The following is a 19,797-nucleotide window of genomic DNA, read 5'->3' as shown; positions in this document are numbered from 1 at the left end:
CTAGAAATATCTGATAAGAATACAACTAAATTAATCTCAAATGAGATATGTGATAGAAACACCTCAGGCCTGCTCTTATCTGAACTTATAATCTAAAACCAACTCAATGTGAAACTCTTTGGCTTTCTCCATCATTATTCTCTGGTCAGTTTACCATGTGGCCAAGGAATGGGTAAGAAAGGCGGGGATGGTCTGCTGTGGCATGGAGCCGTCATGCAGTCAGCCTGTTTGGTGGCCAACGAGAAGAGTGTGAGTTGAAGAACATCGTGGCTTTGGTTGTTGCTGGATTTTGTTTTTGTTTTGGTTTCCCCAGCCTATTTCACACCCCCTTACTCCTCTCTTTTCCAAGTTCTAAGCTCAGACAGACACCAGTTGGGTGAAGCCTCAGGTTCAAATGATCTTAACTTAGATGTTGAAATGTGAACAGCAAATGAATTCCCAAGTCCTCACCAACTGTGAAGTTTTCCATTCACAGATAGCAGGGTCCAGGTGAAAGCAGTCTTTACCCTCAGACACCCTCTGGGCAGGTAACCCATGGTTTATTCCAAGCCACCTGATGAATCTGGAGAAGGGAATAGAATGGCCCTGTCAAGTAGGGGCTCCTCCCATTCCTTCATGTTAACCAATCTGGAACAGGCAGGAGCTCGGGGAGTGCTGTTTATAGCAGCAGAGACCAGCTTGGCCCAGATGGGGCTGTTGTAGGAGATGTAACCAGGCCTCAGGTGGGCCTCTGCTAGTGATACTCTAGTCCTCTGTTCTGTGCAATTCATACAGTCAACAAATACTGACCTGGTCCCAGCCATGTGCCCAATCATGGCTGGATTGCTCAAGAAGTCAAGTCAGCACGTGCTGGGGCAGGGGTTGGGGGGTGCTCAAGAAAGAAACAGGAGAGCTGGATCCATTATTTCATTTATTGAGAGCTCTGTGTTGTGTAAGGCACTGTTCCTGGCAACGGGGAAACAGTGAGTCCCGCAGGTCAGGGATTCCTGCATGATTTTGGCATACTCGTAATTTTTTAAATAAAATCTTATCCCACAATTCAATATTATTATTTTTTAATTACTTGAGGGTATAGTCTAATTGTTCTAGTGCTAAGGCCATAAAAGTTGTATTATACTTCTGTAGCCAGTACTTTAAACTAAACACTTAGATATTTACTTTTATGCCCCATTTTTTTCTAAAATGTCACTTGTAAAATTAGCCTGAATTAGGACTGGGGTTGTGGCTCAGTGGTAGAGCACTTGCCTAGCATGTGTGAGGTACTGGGTTTGATCCTCAGCACGACATAAAAAATAAGCAAATAAAATAAAGGTATTGTGTCAATCTCTAAAAAAAGATAGTGAGATGGAAAGAGATAAGAGAGAGAGAAAAAACATATTTTTAAAAACTAATCTGAATTTTTGGAGAAACATATGGGATATAACCCTCCCTCTCTTTTTCTGTGCAGTCCTGGGGATCAAACCCAGTGCTTCATGTATGCTAGGTCTCACTAACATCATTTCTATAAGGGGTGGCTATAGATTTAAAATTAAAGCACCTCCTAGGCTGCAGGTGTGAGGTGGTCTATGCAGTTCTAAGGATGTTTGTTCCTCTTGGTGTTATAAGCATCTGAATTATTATACCTGATAACAACAGTGCCAACTAGAGTTTTGTTTCTCCTTACTTGAGGGGGACATAGGTTAGAAGTCACCATCATATCCTTTTGTCCCAAAAGGAGAATCCATGATCCCTCTTAACCACAAGGACAATCGCTGATGAGCTTTCTGTTTAACATTTATTCATTCCACAAACATTTGCTGAGTGTCTACTAGTGTCAGGAAGTGAGTCCCTGAGGATGGATGGATACCTACCAAGTAAGACGAGGCCCCAGTTCTGGAGAAGCTTATGGCTGAGGGGAAGACAGACAATGGAAAAGTGCCTGCCCAAACAGACGGGGTATCATAGTGATAAATGCTCAATAGGAAAGAAATCCAGGTAGTGTGACACAAAGTGACAGAAGGGGACAGACTGAGGGGCAAGGAGGAGGAGTGATGCAATGTACAAGGGGGTGGGGCAGGCTTCCTGGAGAAGGGGATACTTGAGCAAATATTGGTATGAGGAAGAGTCAACATGTCACAAACCGTGGGGAAGGGAGACAGTGGGTACCTCAGACCAGCGCCAGTGGCAGAACCCGCTTGGCAGATTTAAGGAAGAGAAAGAAGGACGGGGTGAGGAAAAGAAGTTCAGAAGAGGCTGGAAGGCTTGGTAGACCAGAGACCCCGGGAGGGAGTGCAGATGTGTCCTTATGTGTCATTCCGTAAGTGGGACTCTAAACAGGTTGGTGGGACAAAAGGTCTGTTCAGGTTTGTGATTTAATTTAGAGCTCCCCCACTCCCAAGGTGGAGAGCAGATCCTGTCAGTGTCTGGTCTGTCCTGCTCTTAACTGATGACCTCGCAATCCAGGGTGGGCCAGACAGAGTCTGAAGGTGAAATCCTTAGCGGAGTTATTTTTGGAATTTCACTAGTGATCCTTAACTGGTAATCCTCCAGGTAAAACATCAGTGGAGAACTTCAGACCTCCTCTGGGAATTGCAACTGGAAGCCTCTTTGCATTAAACTAAGACAAAAGTTGTCACAAGGATGAAGCTATGCTCTATGAATCAGAAGCCTAACTCTGAATTCCTTGATACCCATCATGATTTTCCTGGTTTAGGATATTTTTTTTCCTTTGCATTACAGTGATCAATTGTAACAATCTCTTTAAAGTTGTTCTTGATGCTTGGGTGTGGTGGCACATGTCTGTAATCCCTGCAATTTGGGAGGCTGAAGCAGGAGAATCACAAGTTTGAGGCCAGCCTCAGCAACTTAGCGGGATCCTGTATTCAAAATAAAAAATAGACAGGACTGGGGATGTGGGCTAGTAGTAAGTGCCCTAGGTTCAATCCCTAATATTGCAAAAATGAATCAAAACTGAAACCCTCTTGTTAAGTAAGATGGTGGATAAGATATCTTGACACTGAGCGGGTCATGTGCCAGCTCTTTCAAGATACCCACAGCCCTGCCCATGTCAACTGTGAGATTTTCTCATGGGATGGGAGCCCTGCAGTTGAGGTTTCTCAGTCAGGGTGTGTTGTTATCCTACAGGTTTAGTGACGTAGGTGGGGCTCCTTTGGGATTGCAACAGTTAAGTCCAGCAGAGCCACAGAAGGTCACTTTAGGACATCTGAGGAGCTGACACCGGGAGAGGCCCACTTGCCTGCTGATGGAGCACTCTTGTTTCTGTAGGGTCGGTGTGGCAGATGAACCAGTGTGGGACCAGTGGCGGTGAAAGATGCGCTGGCTTGGGCTGAATTGCGTCAGTCTTTGGCACCGCCGCTGGACCCCAGTTTCCTCAGCTCCAGATGGAGTGTATCCCAGGAACCACACAGAGCTTTGTTTAAATGCTCACATTAGCAGCAGGACGGGGATCCCATTGAATCATCATCTCCTGTCAAAAAGCCAAGAGTTGTTCAAAATGAAAACAGATTTTTTTTTTCCCCTAAAGAGGCTAAATCACTAGGACTAATTAGTCTGGGTGGTGGTGTGTGTGTGGGGTGGTGGGGGTGGTAACTCTGCCTCCGCTGTTCTAAATAGGGGCAATGTTTTTGTTCACAGTCTGAAGCTTAGGGGGAGTAACCTTGACCTCTAAGGCTCCGCATTGAGCTCACATGTGTGTGAGTCCCATAGGAAGGAATCAGGGAATGCTTCTCTCCCTTGTTGGGTCCAGACATTTAGAATGAATAAATTAAAGGGTGCTGCTGACACAGTCATTGTCATTGCAGACAATGTGGTGTTTATATATGGACACTGGCTATCTTTCTCATAGGGCTCGATAACAAGGGTGGGTTTGATCCTTCATCATGAGCCACTGGGATGTTACACATAGGCTGCATCTACTGAAAATAGCACAAGCATCTTGTTATTTTCTCTTTCCCAATTTTTGCCTATTCATACACAAGAATAAAAGACAGCCTATCAGCCCTTCCAAAGATTTAAAGAACACTATTTCCTCTCTAAGTACTCATCAAGAACAGTCATCCATGTTCTCCTTGCCTGGATGAGGACATTCAGTCATTCATTCAACAGCTATTTATTGAACACCTACTATGTGTCAGGCACTGTCCTAGCTGCTAAGTGAACATGAAGGAGACAAAGGCCAAAAGTTGTCAGACAAGTCTAAGAAGTGACTTCCCCAAGTCCCTGGAGGAGTTGATTTTGGTGTATGCATCTTCCTGACTTCTGGTCCCATGCTCTGACCACAACCCTTCACCACTAGACCACACTTCCCCAAATAAATAGCTACTTCTGCCTGCTAGGGACAGGCTGTGTGCGGCAGCATTTACGTAGGCGGCACAAGACAGCAGCCTTTCACTTAATGTTGCAATAATACCAGGCTAAACAATGTGCACCCAAATGCAAAAGTTATCCAACAGCTTGATGTGGGCCAGGTCTCTTTATTCAGCTGTCATAGGGAGCGTGCAAAATAGGAAAAGCCCGTATGTGATAAGGAAAATCTACTGAGGAAAGAGGAGTTTGATTTCACTTTGGATTAAAATCAGGTGTGAGCTTCTAGTCTCTTCACTTTTGGATCCCCAGATAGGAGGAACTCAGCACATAGATAATCACTTATATGTATGTTCTGGTCACATGCTCAAACTTGTCCACAGCATGGAATCTCTGCCCTGCTGGAGGGCAGCTCCACGCTCACAGAGGCACACACACCTGTCTCAAAGTCACTCTAACCTTTTCAAGTGGCAAAAATAATTTCACATATGGGATCTGATTTGTCTTTATTTTTAGACTCTATTTTGTAAACTCCATTTTTTTAAGCTTTATTCTTTCTTTATCCTGGGGATTGAACTCAGGGGTACCTAAGCACTGAGCTACATCCCAGCCCTTTTTATTTTTTATTTGTAAACAATGTCTTGCTAAGGTACTAAAGGCCTTGCTAAGTTGCTGTGGCTGGCCTCAAACTTGGAATCCTCCTGCTTCATCCTCTCAAGTAGCTGGGATTAAGGCATGTACCACCATGCCTGTCTAGCTTTATTTTATTTTTAATTGACATAATAATTATATATATATATATATATGGGCTGGAGATATGACTCATTGGTAGAGTGCTTGCCTAGCATGTGCAAGGCCCCAGATTCAAGCCCAGCACCAAAAAAGAAAAAAAAAAGTAATACATATTTATGGGGTACAAAATGATATTTTGTTACATGTATAGATCCTGGAATGATTGAATCAGAGTAATTAGCATCTTCATCACTCAAACATTTATCATTTCTTTGTGGTGAGAACAATTAAAATCCTTTCTTTTAGCTATTTTAAAGTATACATTATTAACTATCGTCACCACACTGTGCAAAAGGACACCAAAATTTATTCTTCCTATCTAATTATAGCTTTGTACCTGATGACCAGCCTGTCCCCTTTCCTGCCCACCTCCCTCCTCAGCATCTTTCTCTTCTCTACTTCCATGAGTTCAACAGCTTTAGATTCCACATTTAAGTGAGATACTATGGTATTTGCTCTGTGTCTGGCTTATTGTACTCAATGTCCTCTAGATTAACCCATTTTGTTGCAAATGATAGAATTTTCTGTTTGTTTTTTTTTAAGGCTGAATAGTACTTCATTGTGTATGTACAGTTCATTTAAAAGATCCATTTGTATGTTGATGGGCACTTAGGTTGTATCTTGGCTATTGTGAATAATGCTGCTGTGAGTACAGGTATGCAGATATTCCTTCAGCATACTGATTTTCCCCCTTTGGGTTTATATCCAATAGTTGGGTGGCTGGGTCAACTCTTTTTATTCTTTATTTAAAATTTTTACTATTGCATGTATTTTTCCTGTGCTGGGGATTAAACACAGAACCTTGAACCCAGTAGGCAGGTGCTCTACCATTAAACTACATTTCCAACCCATTCCACTTTTTAAAATGTGATTCTGCTGTCCTTGAATGGATTCCAGGAGTAGACTGAGATAGAAGCATATCTTAGAAGGATCACAGTGCGAGGGTTAATGGGGCAGGAGGGTGGGGGGTCTGAGGTTGTATTATCTTTTTTAAAATATTTATTTTTAAGTTTTAGGTGGACACAATATCTTTATTTTACATTTATGTGGTGCTGAGGATCAAACCAAGTGCTTGGTGCATGCTAGGCGAGTGCTCTCCCACTGAGCCACAACTCCAGCCCGAGGTTCTATCATCTTATCCCACTGCTCTGGTTCCCTGGATGTCACTCTCAGCTCTTTTTAATCCTGATCATTTCATTACCCAGAACACAGAGGATCTAGGCCCTGTCTCTGTGTTGAAGTTACTTCCTTGGGACCTGTCTCCAAACCCTCTTTGTGTTCCATAGCACCTTGTTCTTACCTCTGTCAAGCCATTTGCTGCTGCCAAGAAATTCTCTATTGACTTGTCTATGTTCCCCAGGAGTTGGACTCTCTCTGAGGGTAGGGATAGGACCACCCTATTTATTATAGTAGACATCAGCCCCCAGCCCAGAGCCAGGCCAAGTTAGGTTCTTTGTTGCTATTGTAGATGGACACAATATCTTTAATTAATTAATTTATTTTTATTTATTCACAGCCTCAGTCTCTATTTATTTATCTTTGTATGTGGTACCAGGTATGGAAACCAGGGCCTCACATGTGCTAGGCAAGCTCTCTACCAATGGTCACAACCCCAGCCCCCATGTATGGTTCTTGATAGTTCTTTGTTAAATAAATAAAAGAAAGAATGAACAGTGGTCTGTCTTTTTCAGAGGAGAAATGTATTAAGTCTTCAACTCTCTGGTCATAGTGGTGCCAGAAAGGAAAGAGTTAAGCTTTCTGAAGGAGGCAGGCTCAACATAAGACCCCCTTTCCTTTTTTTTTTTTTTTTAATTGGCAAAGGCAGGATAAGTGATACATGAGATAAATCCTGGATATAAAATCTCGACACATCTTTTAGGTGTTGACCTGAGCTGTTTCAGACCTGAAGGGGAAGTAAATCAAATCATTCTAGGTTTTTCTCCTAAGTGGCTCTGAGATTCAATTGTGTGAATAGAAGGCAAGGCCAGACCCAGGAATTCAAGGCTTGACCTACTTTGTCCAAGCTAATAATAAGAGGAGAAATAAATTTGCCTTCATAAACTCTCTCTCTCTCTCTCTCTCTCAAAATCAAGGACGGTGGGATAGCCTAACAGATGATAGAATTAGCACAGCAGAAGACCCCCAAGAATTGCTTTAGGATTCAGGGGACCTCCAAAAAGTCTGTTACGTGGGCCCCCACCGCGCACCTTTTTGGTGAGGGAGAAAAAGCGTCTAAATTCCCACTAACATAAACCAATGACATACAGTGATGAAATTCTGTTTTCACCTCTGCCTGTGACAGGGAATGCAAAAATAGCAAGTGGCCCAGTTCCACGAATCCCCGCCTCCCTGCCCTCGCCGCTCCCGCGGGTTCGGATCTCTAAGAATGGAGGTTAGCGCATCAGCCCGCACTAGAGGCGCTCAGCCCCCGGACTCGGCGGGTGATGTCAGGCGGCGGGAGCGGCCGCAGCCGGGACAGGGAGGCCGCGGCCCCTGGGGAGCGGGGAGGGCGGGTGGCCTCGCTGGACCGACGGGCGCACCCGGCCGCGCTGCGTCGCCTGGCGACGGCCCTGGCGGCGCTGTGTTGCTGTAAACAGCAGCTTCCCTGTTACTATCTATAGCAGAATCGCCTGGCTCCCGGGTGCGGCGGCGGGAGGCAGGTTCGCGGTTCCGCTCCCCGCGCACCAGGAACGGTCTGCCCGCTGCCCTATTGTGCCTCGCCCCCTCTGGGTGTCCACTGTGGGCCCTGTGTCCCGGTCCAAAGTGTGGAAGGCGGGACACAGGGGCTCTGCAAGGGACCTGCGGCGTATTGCCCCTGAGGTAGCCAGCACGCTGGGGCTGATCCAGGGCAGTGTGACCCCGGTTGTCCTTCGCAGCGGGGCAGGAGATTGGGGGCACCTGGGGGTGTGGTACACTCTGGGGGCATTTTCCCTCCCCCGAACCTCATTTTCCAGGATGAGGAAATGGCCACATAGCCGCGCTGGGGTCCCAGCGACTAAGGTCTTCTGTCTGGGCACTGCTGGGCACTGTCCTTCCAGTCCCCCAGTCCTCCCCCCTCCAAGTTCGAGCTGGAAAATCACCCGCTGCTGCCTCCCGGTTAGCGCAGCTTCCTGGCGGGACCGAACTAGTCCCCATCTCCCCAGCGCGGACTCGAGTTAGATCACCCCACTTATCATCCCACCTTGTAACCCTCAATTGGACACTTGCCTAGATAACGCAATTGCGGCCCCACTCCGCGGTCTCACTCCCCAGCCCCAGCCCAGAAGAAGGCAAACGACCCCTTCTGACGTTATAGCACCGAGGTTTTGCACAATGTTTATCGGATAGTGTCTCAGATTTGACAATAACACTAATAATATCTCTACATACGACTAAGAAAAAACTGCGCTATCTTCCTTGAAAACAAATGAATGAACGAATGAATGAACGAATGAATGAATGAACCCACATCAGAGATAAAGCAGGTTATCGTATTCTTACTTTGGATCCTCCACTTTCTGCTTCAAAACGCAGTCCTAGTGTTGCTTGAGCCCAGGGACTCAAGGAGAGGGCTGAGGGTCTAATTTCACATTTTGCATTGAATTAGGACTAAGGGAATGGGGGTAGGACGCATTCGTCCGGGAGCAGAGGCTTCAAGCCCTCAGCGCCGAGTACCAGTTTCTCCTATACCTGTCCCCAGTTTCTGGACAGTGCTAAAGAGGCGGCCATCATCCCGTCTCTTCCGACCCCGGGAACAAGGGTCCGCATTCAATCAGGTGCGAATGTTCGCTCGCGTTCTCCGCCTTTCCCGCCTCCCCTCCCCCGGCTGCGGGCCCCCGCCTCCCCCGGCGCTGCACCCTTGGTGTTGGCTGCAGCCGGCAAGCAGTTCCCGTCAATCCCTCCCCCCTTTACACAGGATGTCCATATTAGGACATCTGCGTCAGCAGGTTTCCACGGCCGCTCACTGTAGTCGTGGGGGGAGTTATCCCCGAAATCCCACACATGGAGGGGTCCAAGAGACCCCTAAGACCGGAATGCAAAACGTTCATAGGATAAGAACATACAGGAAGCCAGGAACTCGTGGCTATGAGTGCGGTGGAAGCGACAAGGCGGCCACAGAGGCACCTAAGAGCGCGCGCCTCCCCCCGAGTGCCACAGTGGTTGCGCCCAGTGACGTATTAGCTCATTCATAAAATGCTGTTATAAAAGCGGTGGCTGCGGCGCCTAGTACTCCAACCGCATCAGCAGCGAGAAGCCGAGACTGAGCCGGCGGCGGCGCAGCGAGCGAGCAGTGACCGCGCTCCCACTCAGCTCTGCTCCACAGCTCCCACCCTTCTCCGTCCATTGGTCCCTCTCCCGGCTTTCACAAACCGTGACAATGATGTTCTCGGGCTTCAACGCCGACTACGAGGCGTCATCCTCCCGCTGCAGCAGCGCCTCCCCGGCCGGGGACAATCTCTCCTACTACCACTCACCGGCCGACTCCTTCTCCAGCATGGGCTCTCCGGTCAATGCACAGGTAAGTTGGCTTCGTGCCGCTGTGGGACCTGGGACTCTGTGTCTCCGGGAGGAAAAAGCGGGTGGGATGCTCAGGGAAAACAGTCGGGGTCTCCCTTTAGCTAGCGAGGGAGGTTGCCGCGATTGGAGCAACCCTAACTTGGAAGCTCGGGACTTGTTCTCAGCACTGGCACGCTTGTCATAGTAAGACTTGGATCCCCTTTCCCGCTGCAGGTTCATCCTGAGCAGCCTCTGGTCCGCACTCCATGACTTGTCCCTGGCATTAGCTGGGCAAACGTGTCCCAAGCAAAGGCTCGCTAACTAGAGCCTGGATTCTCCCGGGAGGCGGCAAAAAGTGGCAATTCCCTCCTTCCCGTGGCAGCCTGGAGCAGGAAGGAGGGCTCAAGGAGGAGGGTGCAGCGGGCGGGTGTGTAAGGCAGTTTCATTGATAAAAAGCGAGTTCATTCTGGAGACTCCGGAGCGGCGCCTGCGTCAGCGCAGACGTCAGGGATATTTATAACAAACCCCCTTTCAAGCGAGTGATGCTAGAGGGATAACGGGAACGCAGCAGCAGGATGGAGGAGAAAGGCACTGCTCTGCGGACTTCTTGGGAGGAAAGGGAGAGAGTTTTCATCCAGAATGAGAAGCTTTTAAGATGAGCAGTCCATAACAGGACCGTTTCTCTCCCTCTGTCCCCCAACTGCATGCGGCACTAACTCTGCTCTCCCCACCTGTGTCTGGAACACGCTCGCTCACGTCAGCTTTCCCCTTCTGTTTTGTTTTAGGACTTCTGCACGGATCTGAATGTCTCCAGTGCCAACTTCATCCCCACAGTGACTGCTATCTCGACCAGCCCGGACCTGCAGTGGCTGGTGCAACCCACCTTGGTCTCCTCCGTGGCCCCATCGCAGAACAGAGCTCCCCACCCCTACGGAGTCCCCACTCCCTCGACTGGGGCTTACTCCAGGGCTGGAGCGGCAAAGACCATGACAGGCGGCAGAGCGCAGAGCATCGGCAGGAGGGGCAAGGTAGAACAGGTGAGGAGCTCTTCTGTATCTGGGGACAGAGGAGGGGCAGTGGAAATGCGGGAACACAGTAGAGAGGGGGCAGCCTTGATGGAATTGCCTGCACTTCCTGACCCTGCCTCCAAGCCCTTTCCATCAGAGTCACACTTAGTCTGGCTCCAAGGAGTGCCCTCTAGTTTCTTCCCTGATAGTTTCCTACCTCATGTTTTAGTTTGGGCTCTTCTTTGTTCCCCTGCTGAGAATCTTACTTTAAATGCAGGTCACACCCAGCTTGCAACTGCAGGTTAGAAATGGCTTCAGAGAGGTGCCAGGAAGCTGCCAGAGCCAGTTTTATTGGGGCCAGGGAATGCAGGTGATGGCAGACACTGTTACTGAATGCTGTTCTTTTTTAAATTTTAGTTGTCTCCTGAAGAAGAAGAGAAAAGGAGAATTCGAAGGGAAAGGAATAAGATGGCTGCAGCCAAGTGCCGGAACCGGAGGAGGGAGCTGACTGATACCCTCCAAGCGGTAGGTAGATCCTCTGGGTCACTCCTTTTAAAAAGTAAGGGACAAAGTTGGAGATTGGGCATAGGGAGCAAGGCCCTGGAGGAAGACTGTGCCTTATGCTGTCCTTCATCCCCCTGTGTACAGGAGACAGACCAACTTGAAGATGAGAAGTCTGCTTTGCAGACTGAGATTGCCAACCTGTTGAAGGAGAAGGAAAAACTGGAGTTCATCCTGGCAGCTCACCGACCTGCCTGCAAGATCCCGGATGACCTGGGCTTCCCAGAAGAGATGTCTGTGGCATCCCTGGATTTGAGTGGGGGCCTGCCAGAGGCCGCCACCCCAGAATCTGAGGAGGCCTTTGCCTTGCCCCTGCTCAATGACCCTGAGCCCAAGCCATCGGTGGAGCCGATCAAGAGCATCAATAGCATGGAGCTGAAGGCTGAGCCCTTCGATGACTTCCTGTTCCCGGCATCATCCAGGCCCAGCGTCTCTGAGACCGCTCGCTCAGTGCCAGACATGGACCTGTCTGGTTCCTTCTATGCAGCAGACTGGGAGCCCCTGCACAGTGGCTCCCTGGGGATGGGGCCCATGGCCACAGAGCTGGAGCCCCTGTGCACCCCGGTGGTCACCTGTACTCCCAGCTGCACTACTTACACGTCTTCCTTCGTCTTCACCTACCCCGAGGCTGACTCCTTCCCCAGCTGTGCGGCTGCCCACCGCAAGGGCAGCAGCAGCAATGAGCCCTCCTCTGACTCACTCAGCTCACCCACGCTGCTGGCCCTGTGAGCGGGCAGGGAAGGGGAGGCAGTGGGCACTCACAGGTGCCCCTGCCCCAGTTGGTGCATTACAGAGACGAGAAACACGTCTTCCCTCGAGGGTTCCCGTAGACCTAGGGAGGACCTTATCTGTGCGTGAAACACACCAGGCTGTGGGCCTCAAGGACTTGAAAGCATCCACGTGTGGACTCAAGTCCTAACCTCTTCCGGAGATGTAGCAAAACGCATGGAGTGTGTATTGTTCCCAGTGACACATCTGAGAGCTGGTAGTTAGTAGCATGTTGAGCCAGGCCTGGGTCTGTGTCTCTTTTCTCTTTCTCCTTAGTCTTCTCATAGCATTAACTAATCTATTGGGTTCATTATTGGAATTAACCTGGTGCTGGATATTTTCAAATTGTATCTAGTGCAGCTGATTTTAACAATAACTACTGTGTTCCTGGCAATAGTGTGTTCTGATTAGAAATGACCAATATTAAACTAAGAAAAGATATGACTTTATTTTCTAGTAGATAGAAATAAATAGCTATATCCATGTACTGTAGTTTTTCTTCAACATCAATGTTCATTGTAATGTTACTGATCATGCATTGTTGAGGTGGTCTGAATGTTCTGACATTAACAGTTTTCCATGAAAACGTTTTATTGTGTTTTTAATTTATTTATTAAGATGGATTCTCAGATATTTATATTTTTATTTTATTTTTTTCTACCTTGAGGTCTTTCAACATGTGGAAAGTGAATTTGAATGAAAAATTTAAGCATTGTTTGCTTATTGTTCCAAGACATTGTCAATAAAAGCATTTAAGTTGAATGCCACCAAACTCGTGCTCTTTTCATTCTGGGAGTTTTGTAAGATTCTGAAAGGTATTATTGAAGACCAGTTTGTCAGGAAGGGTAGCTCCTGGAGGGGGACACACCCCTCTGTCTGATCCCTTACCAAAGAGGAGAAGGAAACTGGAGAGGCGATTTTACAAATATGTGTCTTCACATTGCATTGCTGAAATTCTCTGCTTTCTGGCTCTGGGGGCAGAAATCTGTCCAGTAGGTTCTGTGTCTTTCTGCTTCTTTTTCTGTTTTGGTAGCAATGGGAGAAATGTTTAAATCTAGTTGTGCCGACCCTAAATTCAGATGTTTTAATCTTAAAGGACTCCTTTGAGCAAACAGAGCTAAGATTTGCACACATGAGTTTAACTTTTTTAAAAAATGTGGTGCAGTCGATTGAGCTCAGGTACTCACACAATGCTAAGCAAGTGGTTTACCTAGCCCTATTTTAAGTTTTGTATTCCTCAAAAAATTATGTGAAGGGATGTTCCTACCTTAAAGGTGAACAAAGTGAAGACTAGTTGGAAAGAATGATTTTCTCAACATTCTACTGTGGGGATTAGAATCTTTACTTCCTACTCTTTGTCCAAACCATCAGGTTGAATTGCCTCTTAAAACTAGGTTTAGCTAGGTATGGTGGTACACGCCTGAAATCCCAGTGGCTTGGGAAGCTGAGGCAGGAGAATTGCAAACTCAAAGTCAGCCTCAGCAGTTTAGTGAGGCCCTGAGCAAGTTAGCAAGACCCTGTCTCTAGATAAAATACAAAAGGGCTGGGGATGTGGCTCAGAGGTTAAGTGCCCCTGGGTTCAATCCCTGGTATCAAAAACAAAACAAAACTAGATTTAAGGGCTAGGGATGTGGCTCGGTGGCAGAATGGTTGCCTAGCATGCACAAAGCCTAGGATTCAATCCCCAGCACCACAAAATAAATCAACAAAAGTCCTGCTAATTAAAAAAAAAAAAAACAACAACTAGTTTAAAAAAAGTTTTCACTTGGTTAAAAAAGCCCCAACTTTTTAGTCTTTAGCTCTAACATACTTAGTTGGCATATTTTATTCTCAAAAGGAAAAGAGGACTATTGTCCTATCCCTTGGTAAAAAGTGCTTTGTGATTTCTGAAGTTGCTTTAACATCAGGAACAAGCTGGCTCCAAGAATTCAGAAGAGATCTCAAAGAGCACAAATAAGGGTTGATCATTCTGTAAATAAAAAGTTACATAATCGCTCAGTAAGAAGTCAACATGACTGTGAGTAAGTTTTAACTTAGAAACTTTATCATCTTAAAGAAGAACATGACCTTTGTCTGGGACACCTCTGGTAATGGGGCACTTACACGCACATGTACAAACCACAAAGAGAGACGACTGTGCCCTTCTACCCTGGCTCTCAAGTGTCACACAGGCACCAAGCTTGAAAGCCAGAGAGCAAGTTTCTACACATGCCGGGTGGAAAGGGAGCTTCAAGGCCAGTCTCCTATGCTTAGGTGATAATGAAAATCACTGGGTGGTCACAGAGTATCATACTCGATCAAGTTAAAAGTTTTAATTTGAAATGACAGTTCCATTAAGCTTGTTCTCACCTATGATCCCCTGCTCCTCCCATGATAATTGACATTTGAAAGCAACTTACTTATGGCTCTTTGGAGCTCTCCTACATCACCCAATGTACACTATTTTTGCCAGTTTGGCAGTAATGAAAGCCGCCTTGGGCTCATTGTTTACTGTTCAAAGGGTAAATACCTTATAGTTTAAAAATATGACCTAAGTTAATTACACACTAATGTAACTAACATTTGAATTGGAAATAAAAAGGTGATATGTGTGCGTGTGTGTTTGTATATAATAGATATATATAATATATATATATATATATCTTAATCTTATAGGGAACCCTGCTGCATCCCTTATGTGCATAGTAATAATAGGAGGAAGAAGGAAGAAAATTTCACAGATAGAGAAGGGCAGCTGGACTCGGATATCCCTGAACATCACATGACCTCACTAATGGCCTCTGGCTACCCCATGCTGACTACAGAGGGATACTATTGCTTTCCCTTTGACAGACTGGACAGAACTTTTCTCTAATTCACCGTAGCCCAGGCTGTCCCACTGACAAGAATTTATTAAAGCAAGGAGTCTCTTTAGCAGTTTCCTAGAGGTCACGGGGTCCCCCACAGGACTGACACCCTGCCAAGCTCCCTACGGATCCCATTTTTATGGTGTGGAGAGAAGAAATTCCATCTCTTGCTAGCCAAAGGACTCCTTCCAAATTCTCTTTTCCTGACTCAGGTTCAACAACTACAGCAGATGATTGACATTGGAAATTTCAATTTTCTTTTGGAAAAGACTTTGACCTCATAAGATATAGTCTTACACTAGTCTCAACAAAACAACCATGTCATCAGGGTATGGTGGTGCATGCCTATAATCCTAGCCACTCAGGAGGCTGAGGGAGGAGGATTGCAAGTTGGAGGCCAGCCTGGAGAACTTCCTGAGAGCCTGTCTCATATTATAAAATAGAAAGGGCTGGGGATAAAGTTTAGTGGTATAGTACTTGCTTAGCATGCGTAAGACTCTGAGTTTTATCCCTAGTATGGCCAAAATAAAATAAAACAAACAAAAACTATGTCAGGACATCATTGTTAAAAACCTTAATACAAGACATCCATTTATCATAGAAGTGGCTGGGGGGGGGGTCATTCCCTTCTGAGGACTGTCCAGTTTAGCTCACTAGTGGATCCTCAAGCCTAGCTTAGGACCTGGCATATAGCACAGTGTTAATGAATATGTTCTCTGTGGGTGAATGAATAAATTCCACACTGTTTCTACAAGCAGAAATGCATTCTACTCAAATTCTTTAATTTCTATTCCTGACTTTAATAGGATGTTAGGCAATGGGGATTTCACATCTTTTTTGTTTGGCCAGAATCAACACCCCACTTCCATCCTTGGTTGGTGGAATTTCTCCACTGCCTTCCCTGGGTCACCTTTACCAATTCAAGTTCAATGTGAATGCCAGTGCGCTCTGGCTCAAAATTAATTTTATACAGACAGAGAGTAGAAAAAAACATATTTATCTCTGTAGAATTGTGGATTATGGATACTGTATTGTCTTTGCACATCTTTGCATCATGTGCAATTATCAAAATTAAAGAGAAGCATTTAACAATTTGTTCTAATAACAGTCATTTTGTACCAAGAAGTGGCTGGGGGGTCATTTCCTTCTGAGGACTGTCCAGTTTAGCTCACTAGTGGATCCTCAAGCCTAGCTTAGGACCTAGCACATAGCACTGTGTTAATGAATATGTCCTCTGTGGGTGATATAATAATATATATTATATATAATATATATTATTATATATAAAATATAATATATAAATAATATAATTTATTTACTTCTACCCCATGTGTGAGTGGAAGTAAATAAATTATATTATTTTTAATTAATAGACAAAGAAACTAAGGCACAGTAAAATTCTCAGATGATTAAGGAAATTACCTAAAGTTTCTATCTAGGATCCCTTCTGCACATACTCTCTCCCCTGACTATCTCATTCTGCTTTGTTTTTTTACAGCAAGATCACTGTGTGCAATATAAATCTATGTTTTCTTTTCCTTTATAAAATTTTACGCCCTATTACCATCAAAGTGCAAGTCCAATGAGAATAGGAACTTTTCTGTCTTGATCACTTCTGTGTTCTTTTGAATAGAAGAATGCAGATGAAAATTACAAAAGTGTGTGAAGGGAGCCAGCTAGAATTTAGATGTGAAAATTAACTGTGTACTTCATAGATTTCTTCCAGAGTAGAAGATGCCTCTTTGTTGAAAAAGTTTTTTTTTTTTTTTTTTTTAGATGGACACAACACAATGCCCTTATTTTTAAGAGGTGTTGAGGATCGAAACCAAGTCCCGCCTGTGCTAGGTGAGCACTCTACTGCTGAGCCACAATCCCAGCCCAGAAAAAGTTCATGTTAGGCTGGGAGTGTAGTTAGGTGGTAGAGTTTGTGTAGAGGTACTTATTCCCACCGGAGGAAAAGCAGATCAGAATCCGTATTCCAACTGAGTTCAAAGTCTGAAGGGGTCTGATTGGATAGATTTCCATTTTTTTTTCCTGGTTTGATCCCCAATACACACACACACACACACACACACACACACACTCTTCTGTTAAATGTTCTACAATATTAAGATGAGAAACTATCTAGCTTGGGAAAGAATTTTAAGGTTTAAAAAAATACAAGTAAACCTAAGTTTACTATAGTTTGAGGAATTGTTTCAACATCAAATGCAAAATGGACACCTATATAAATCTGGGAATAATCATCTTCAAAGAAACAAAATAATATTTTTCATTTTAATTGATACAAAATACTCAGACTATCATACAAGTCGTTTGAGTTTATTGGTTCCAAGCAACCTGTATGCTAAATGATAAAGCCTATAATTTAGACTGCATGAGAATGAAAGAATAAGGGTTAGAAATTACCATTTTCAACATCAATGTCATTATCATAGTCATAATTTGCTGAAAGTATATCCAGACCTGAGGAAAGGCGTGTGGGAATAAGGTGAATTGAATCCTGATGACTGAGTTCAAAGTCTGAAGGGGTCTGATTGGATAGATTTCCATTTTCTTTGCACACAGGTAAAAGCATCCAAAATATAAACCAGTTTAGTTGCAACCCAATTCATTTCAGTGGTTCCACACACCCACTTATGGACTAAACTAAGCTGCCTTTCCTTTGTCCTAGAAACATTATTCAGTTGCTTAAGAGGAGGCAGAGCAGAAAGGACTCTGGCTATTGTCCCAAAGAGGCTGCTTGGCCTGATGGCCATCATCTCTACTTAATTAATAAGCTCTTTTTACTTTCAGCTCATGCTGCTTGTGTTTGCTTAAATCAGGTGATTAGGTCTAAGAACCCACAGGGGTTTAATTGTAGGTTACATTAGAAGTAGGCCCTGGATGGGGATAGAGTTGACTGGTAGAGCACTTGCCTAGGATGCTGAGGCCAGGAGGTCAATCCCTAGCACAGCAAACAAGAAAGCACCAGAAGCAGGTCCATATGAAGAAGGCCTTGTTAAAAGGGTCAGAAGCAAAAGGCAACACCTTTATCCTAAAGGTAAATGCCCCACGCTCCAACTAAGTTGTTGCCATGTTTACTTTAGAGAACAAATTATGATCACATCTACAGGCTTTTTGGTTGATCATGTGACTATAATCATAGCTAAACTTATCAAGATGATATAATAAATGATCTGGATTTGAGAAATTGGGTCCAATATAGGAGAGTGGTCCAGAGCACAGACTTAGTTTTGAATCCTGGCTTCTTGAGCTTGGCAAATTCCTTAATCTCTCTGCATCTTAGTCTCCCTATCTGTAAAATGGAGATGATAATTATGTTCACCTGTTGAGATTGCTGTATACAATAAATAAGTTGGTATATATAAGTGCTTATTACAGTTCCTGGGCATGCAGGAGTATACTAGAAGGGTTAGCTGTTATTATCTTTATTCTTTAGGAAGATGGGGTTAGTGGAACAAACATGGCTTCATTTAATAAAATTTTAAAAATTCTAAGCTGGTGCAATGGTGCATTCCTATAATCCTAGCTCTTTGGGAGATTGAAGTAGGATGATCATAAATTCCAGGCCAGCCTGGGCAACTTAGTGAGACCCTGTCACACACACACACACACACAAAAAAAAAAAAAAAAAAGGTAGGGGGAGCTATGGGTGTAGCTCAGTGGCAGAGTACCATCAGGTTCAGTGCACAATAACACACACACACACACACACACACACACAGTTTCTAAGTGTCCACTGTCTATCAAATGTTGAATTCAGATGTGAACAAGACACAGTCCTCTTTTCAGAGTATGTGGTCTAGTAAGGGAGAAAAACAGACACCTAAATACAAACATTATAATATACACTGTAACAACAAAAATCAACATCAGTTACAGGGGATGAATGGAAGAAGGAGTGATGTACCCTACTTGTGGAAATCTCTAGTGACCTCTGAACTGGGCTTTGAAGGTGGATGGGGTTTGTAAGTGGCTGGGTGGAGAGATTCAAGGCAGAGGACTAAACTGTATAACCACAGACTCATAAAACAATGAATTTGGTTTTGCTAGACTATAAAGTGGTGGGGGATGGAAGGGAGTGTGGGGATGTAAATTACAGAACATTGCATTTGATTTCATTTATATCAGTATTGCAGCATCAAAGTGGAGGAGGCTAGAGACAGGTCAAGAAGAGGTAACTGTGGCCAGAGCACGGAGAACCTAGCATTTACTTAGTTCAGTTGTGTGAAGGCTGAACTAAGGTACTGGTGGTGGGAATGGAGAGTGAACAAGAGGTAATTAGGGGGTAGGACTGTCGGGACTCGGTGATTGAGTGGATGTGGGAGGTGAGGGACAGTGAGGAATCCAAGCTCATTCCCACATTTACCAGGCTTGACACACAAGGATGCTTGTGGTTCCACCAATGACTTTGTGACTATAGGAAGAGGAACAGGTTTGGGGTATACAAAGGTAAGTTCCATGTTGTACATGTTGGGTTGTTATGCCTGTGGAATCCAGGGGGAGGTGAAGTCCACGGTAATTGCACAACAGAGGTTCTAAGATAGGAATTCATAGGGCTTGTCTGGAGGCACATGCTTGGATGGAACCTGGAGGCTTAGAATAAAATATTCATCATGGCTAACATTTCACACGTACCTGTTATATTCCAGGCCGTGCTAAGCACTTTATAGGCAATGCTAAATCAGAGATCATATTTGTTTTGTAATCATAGTGGACATATAATAATTATCTTGTCAAATGAATTCTCTCATTTAATCTTCACGACAATCCTATGAGGCAGACATTATTAGTATCCTCATTTTACAGATGAGGAAAATGATCTAGGAAAGCTTAAATAAGAGAGATTTGAGATTTGAATCTAGTTCTTTGTGACTCTAAAGCCCGGAGTGCTTAATTACATTACCAGAATGCTAAAATCAGTCCCTTCGATGTATTTATGTGATCAAACCTCTTTGGGATTGCTTCCCATGCCATATAAGAGGCGGGCTTAAAAAAAAAAAAAATCTCAAAGCTACTTTTCAATTTCAAAACTCTGATGA

General features: G+C 44.8%; 1 protein-coding gene across 1 annotated transcript; it reads left to right on the top strand.

Moving 5' to 3' along the window:
• Nucleotides 1-9,315: 9,315 nt before the first annotated feature.
• Fos (Fos proto-oncogene, AP-1 transcription factor subunit) lies at nucleotides 9,316-12,678 on the top strand. Its single transcript, XM_027931657.2, has 4 exons — nucleotides 9,316-9,592; nucleotides 10,356-10,607; nucleotides 10,995-11,102; nucleotides 11,226-12,678. The coding sequence occupies exons 1-4, from the start codon at nucleotides 9,452-9,454 to the stop codon at nucleotides 11,865-11,867; spliced, it is 1,143 nt and encodes a 380-aa protein (XP_027787458.2). The 5' UTR covers nucleotides 9,316-9,451; the 3' UTR covers nucleotides 11,868-12,678.
• Nucleotides 12,679-19,797: the final 7,119 nt, after the last annotated feature.

Source organism: Marmota flaviventris, chromosome 2 (assembly GCF_047511675.1).
Source record: "Marmota flaviventris isolate mMarFla1 chromosome 2, mMarFla1.hap1, whole genome shotgun sequence".
Classification (NCBI taxonomy): Eukaryota; Metazoa; Chordata; class Mammalia; order Rodentia; family Sciuridae; genus Marmota; species Marmota flaviventris.
Note: the sequence above shows the minus strand (reverse complement) of the source record. Positions and strands in the feature narration are given on the sequence as shown.

Bases quoted from the DNA above. Each gene is read 5' to 3' on its own strand.
- Fos (XM_027931657.2), top strand. From the start codon at position 9,452: ATGATGTTCTCGGGCTTCAACGCCGACTACGAGGCGTCATCCTCCCGC. The intron at 9,593-10,355 runs GTAAGTTGGCTT...GTTTTGTTTTAG, and splicing joins GCTCTCCGGTCAATGCACAG to GACTTCTGCACGGATCTGAA. The intron at 10,608-10,994 runs GTGAGGAGCTCT...TTTAAATTTTAG, and splicing joins GGAGGGGCAAGGTAGAACAG to TTGTCTCCTGAAGAAGAAGA.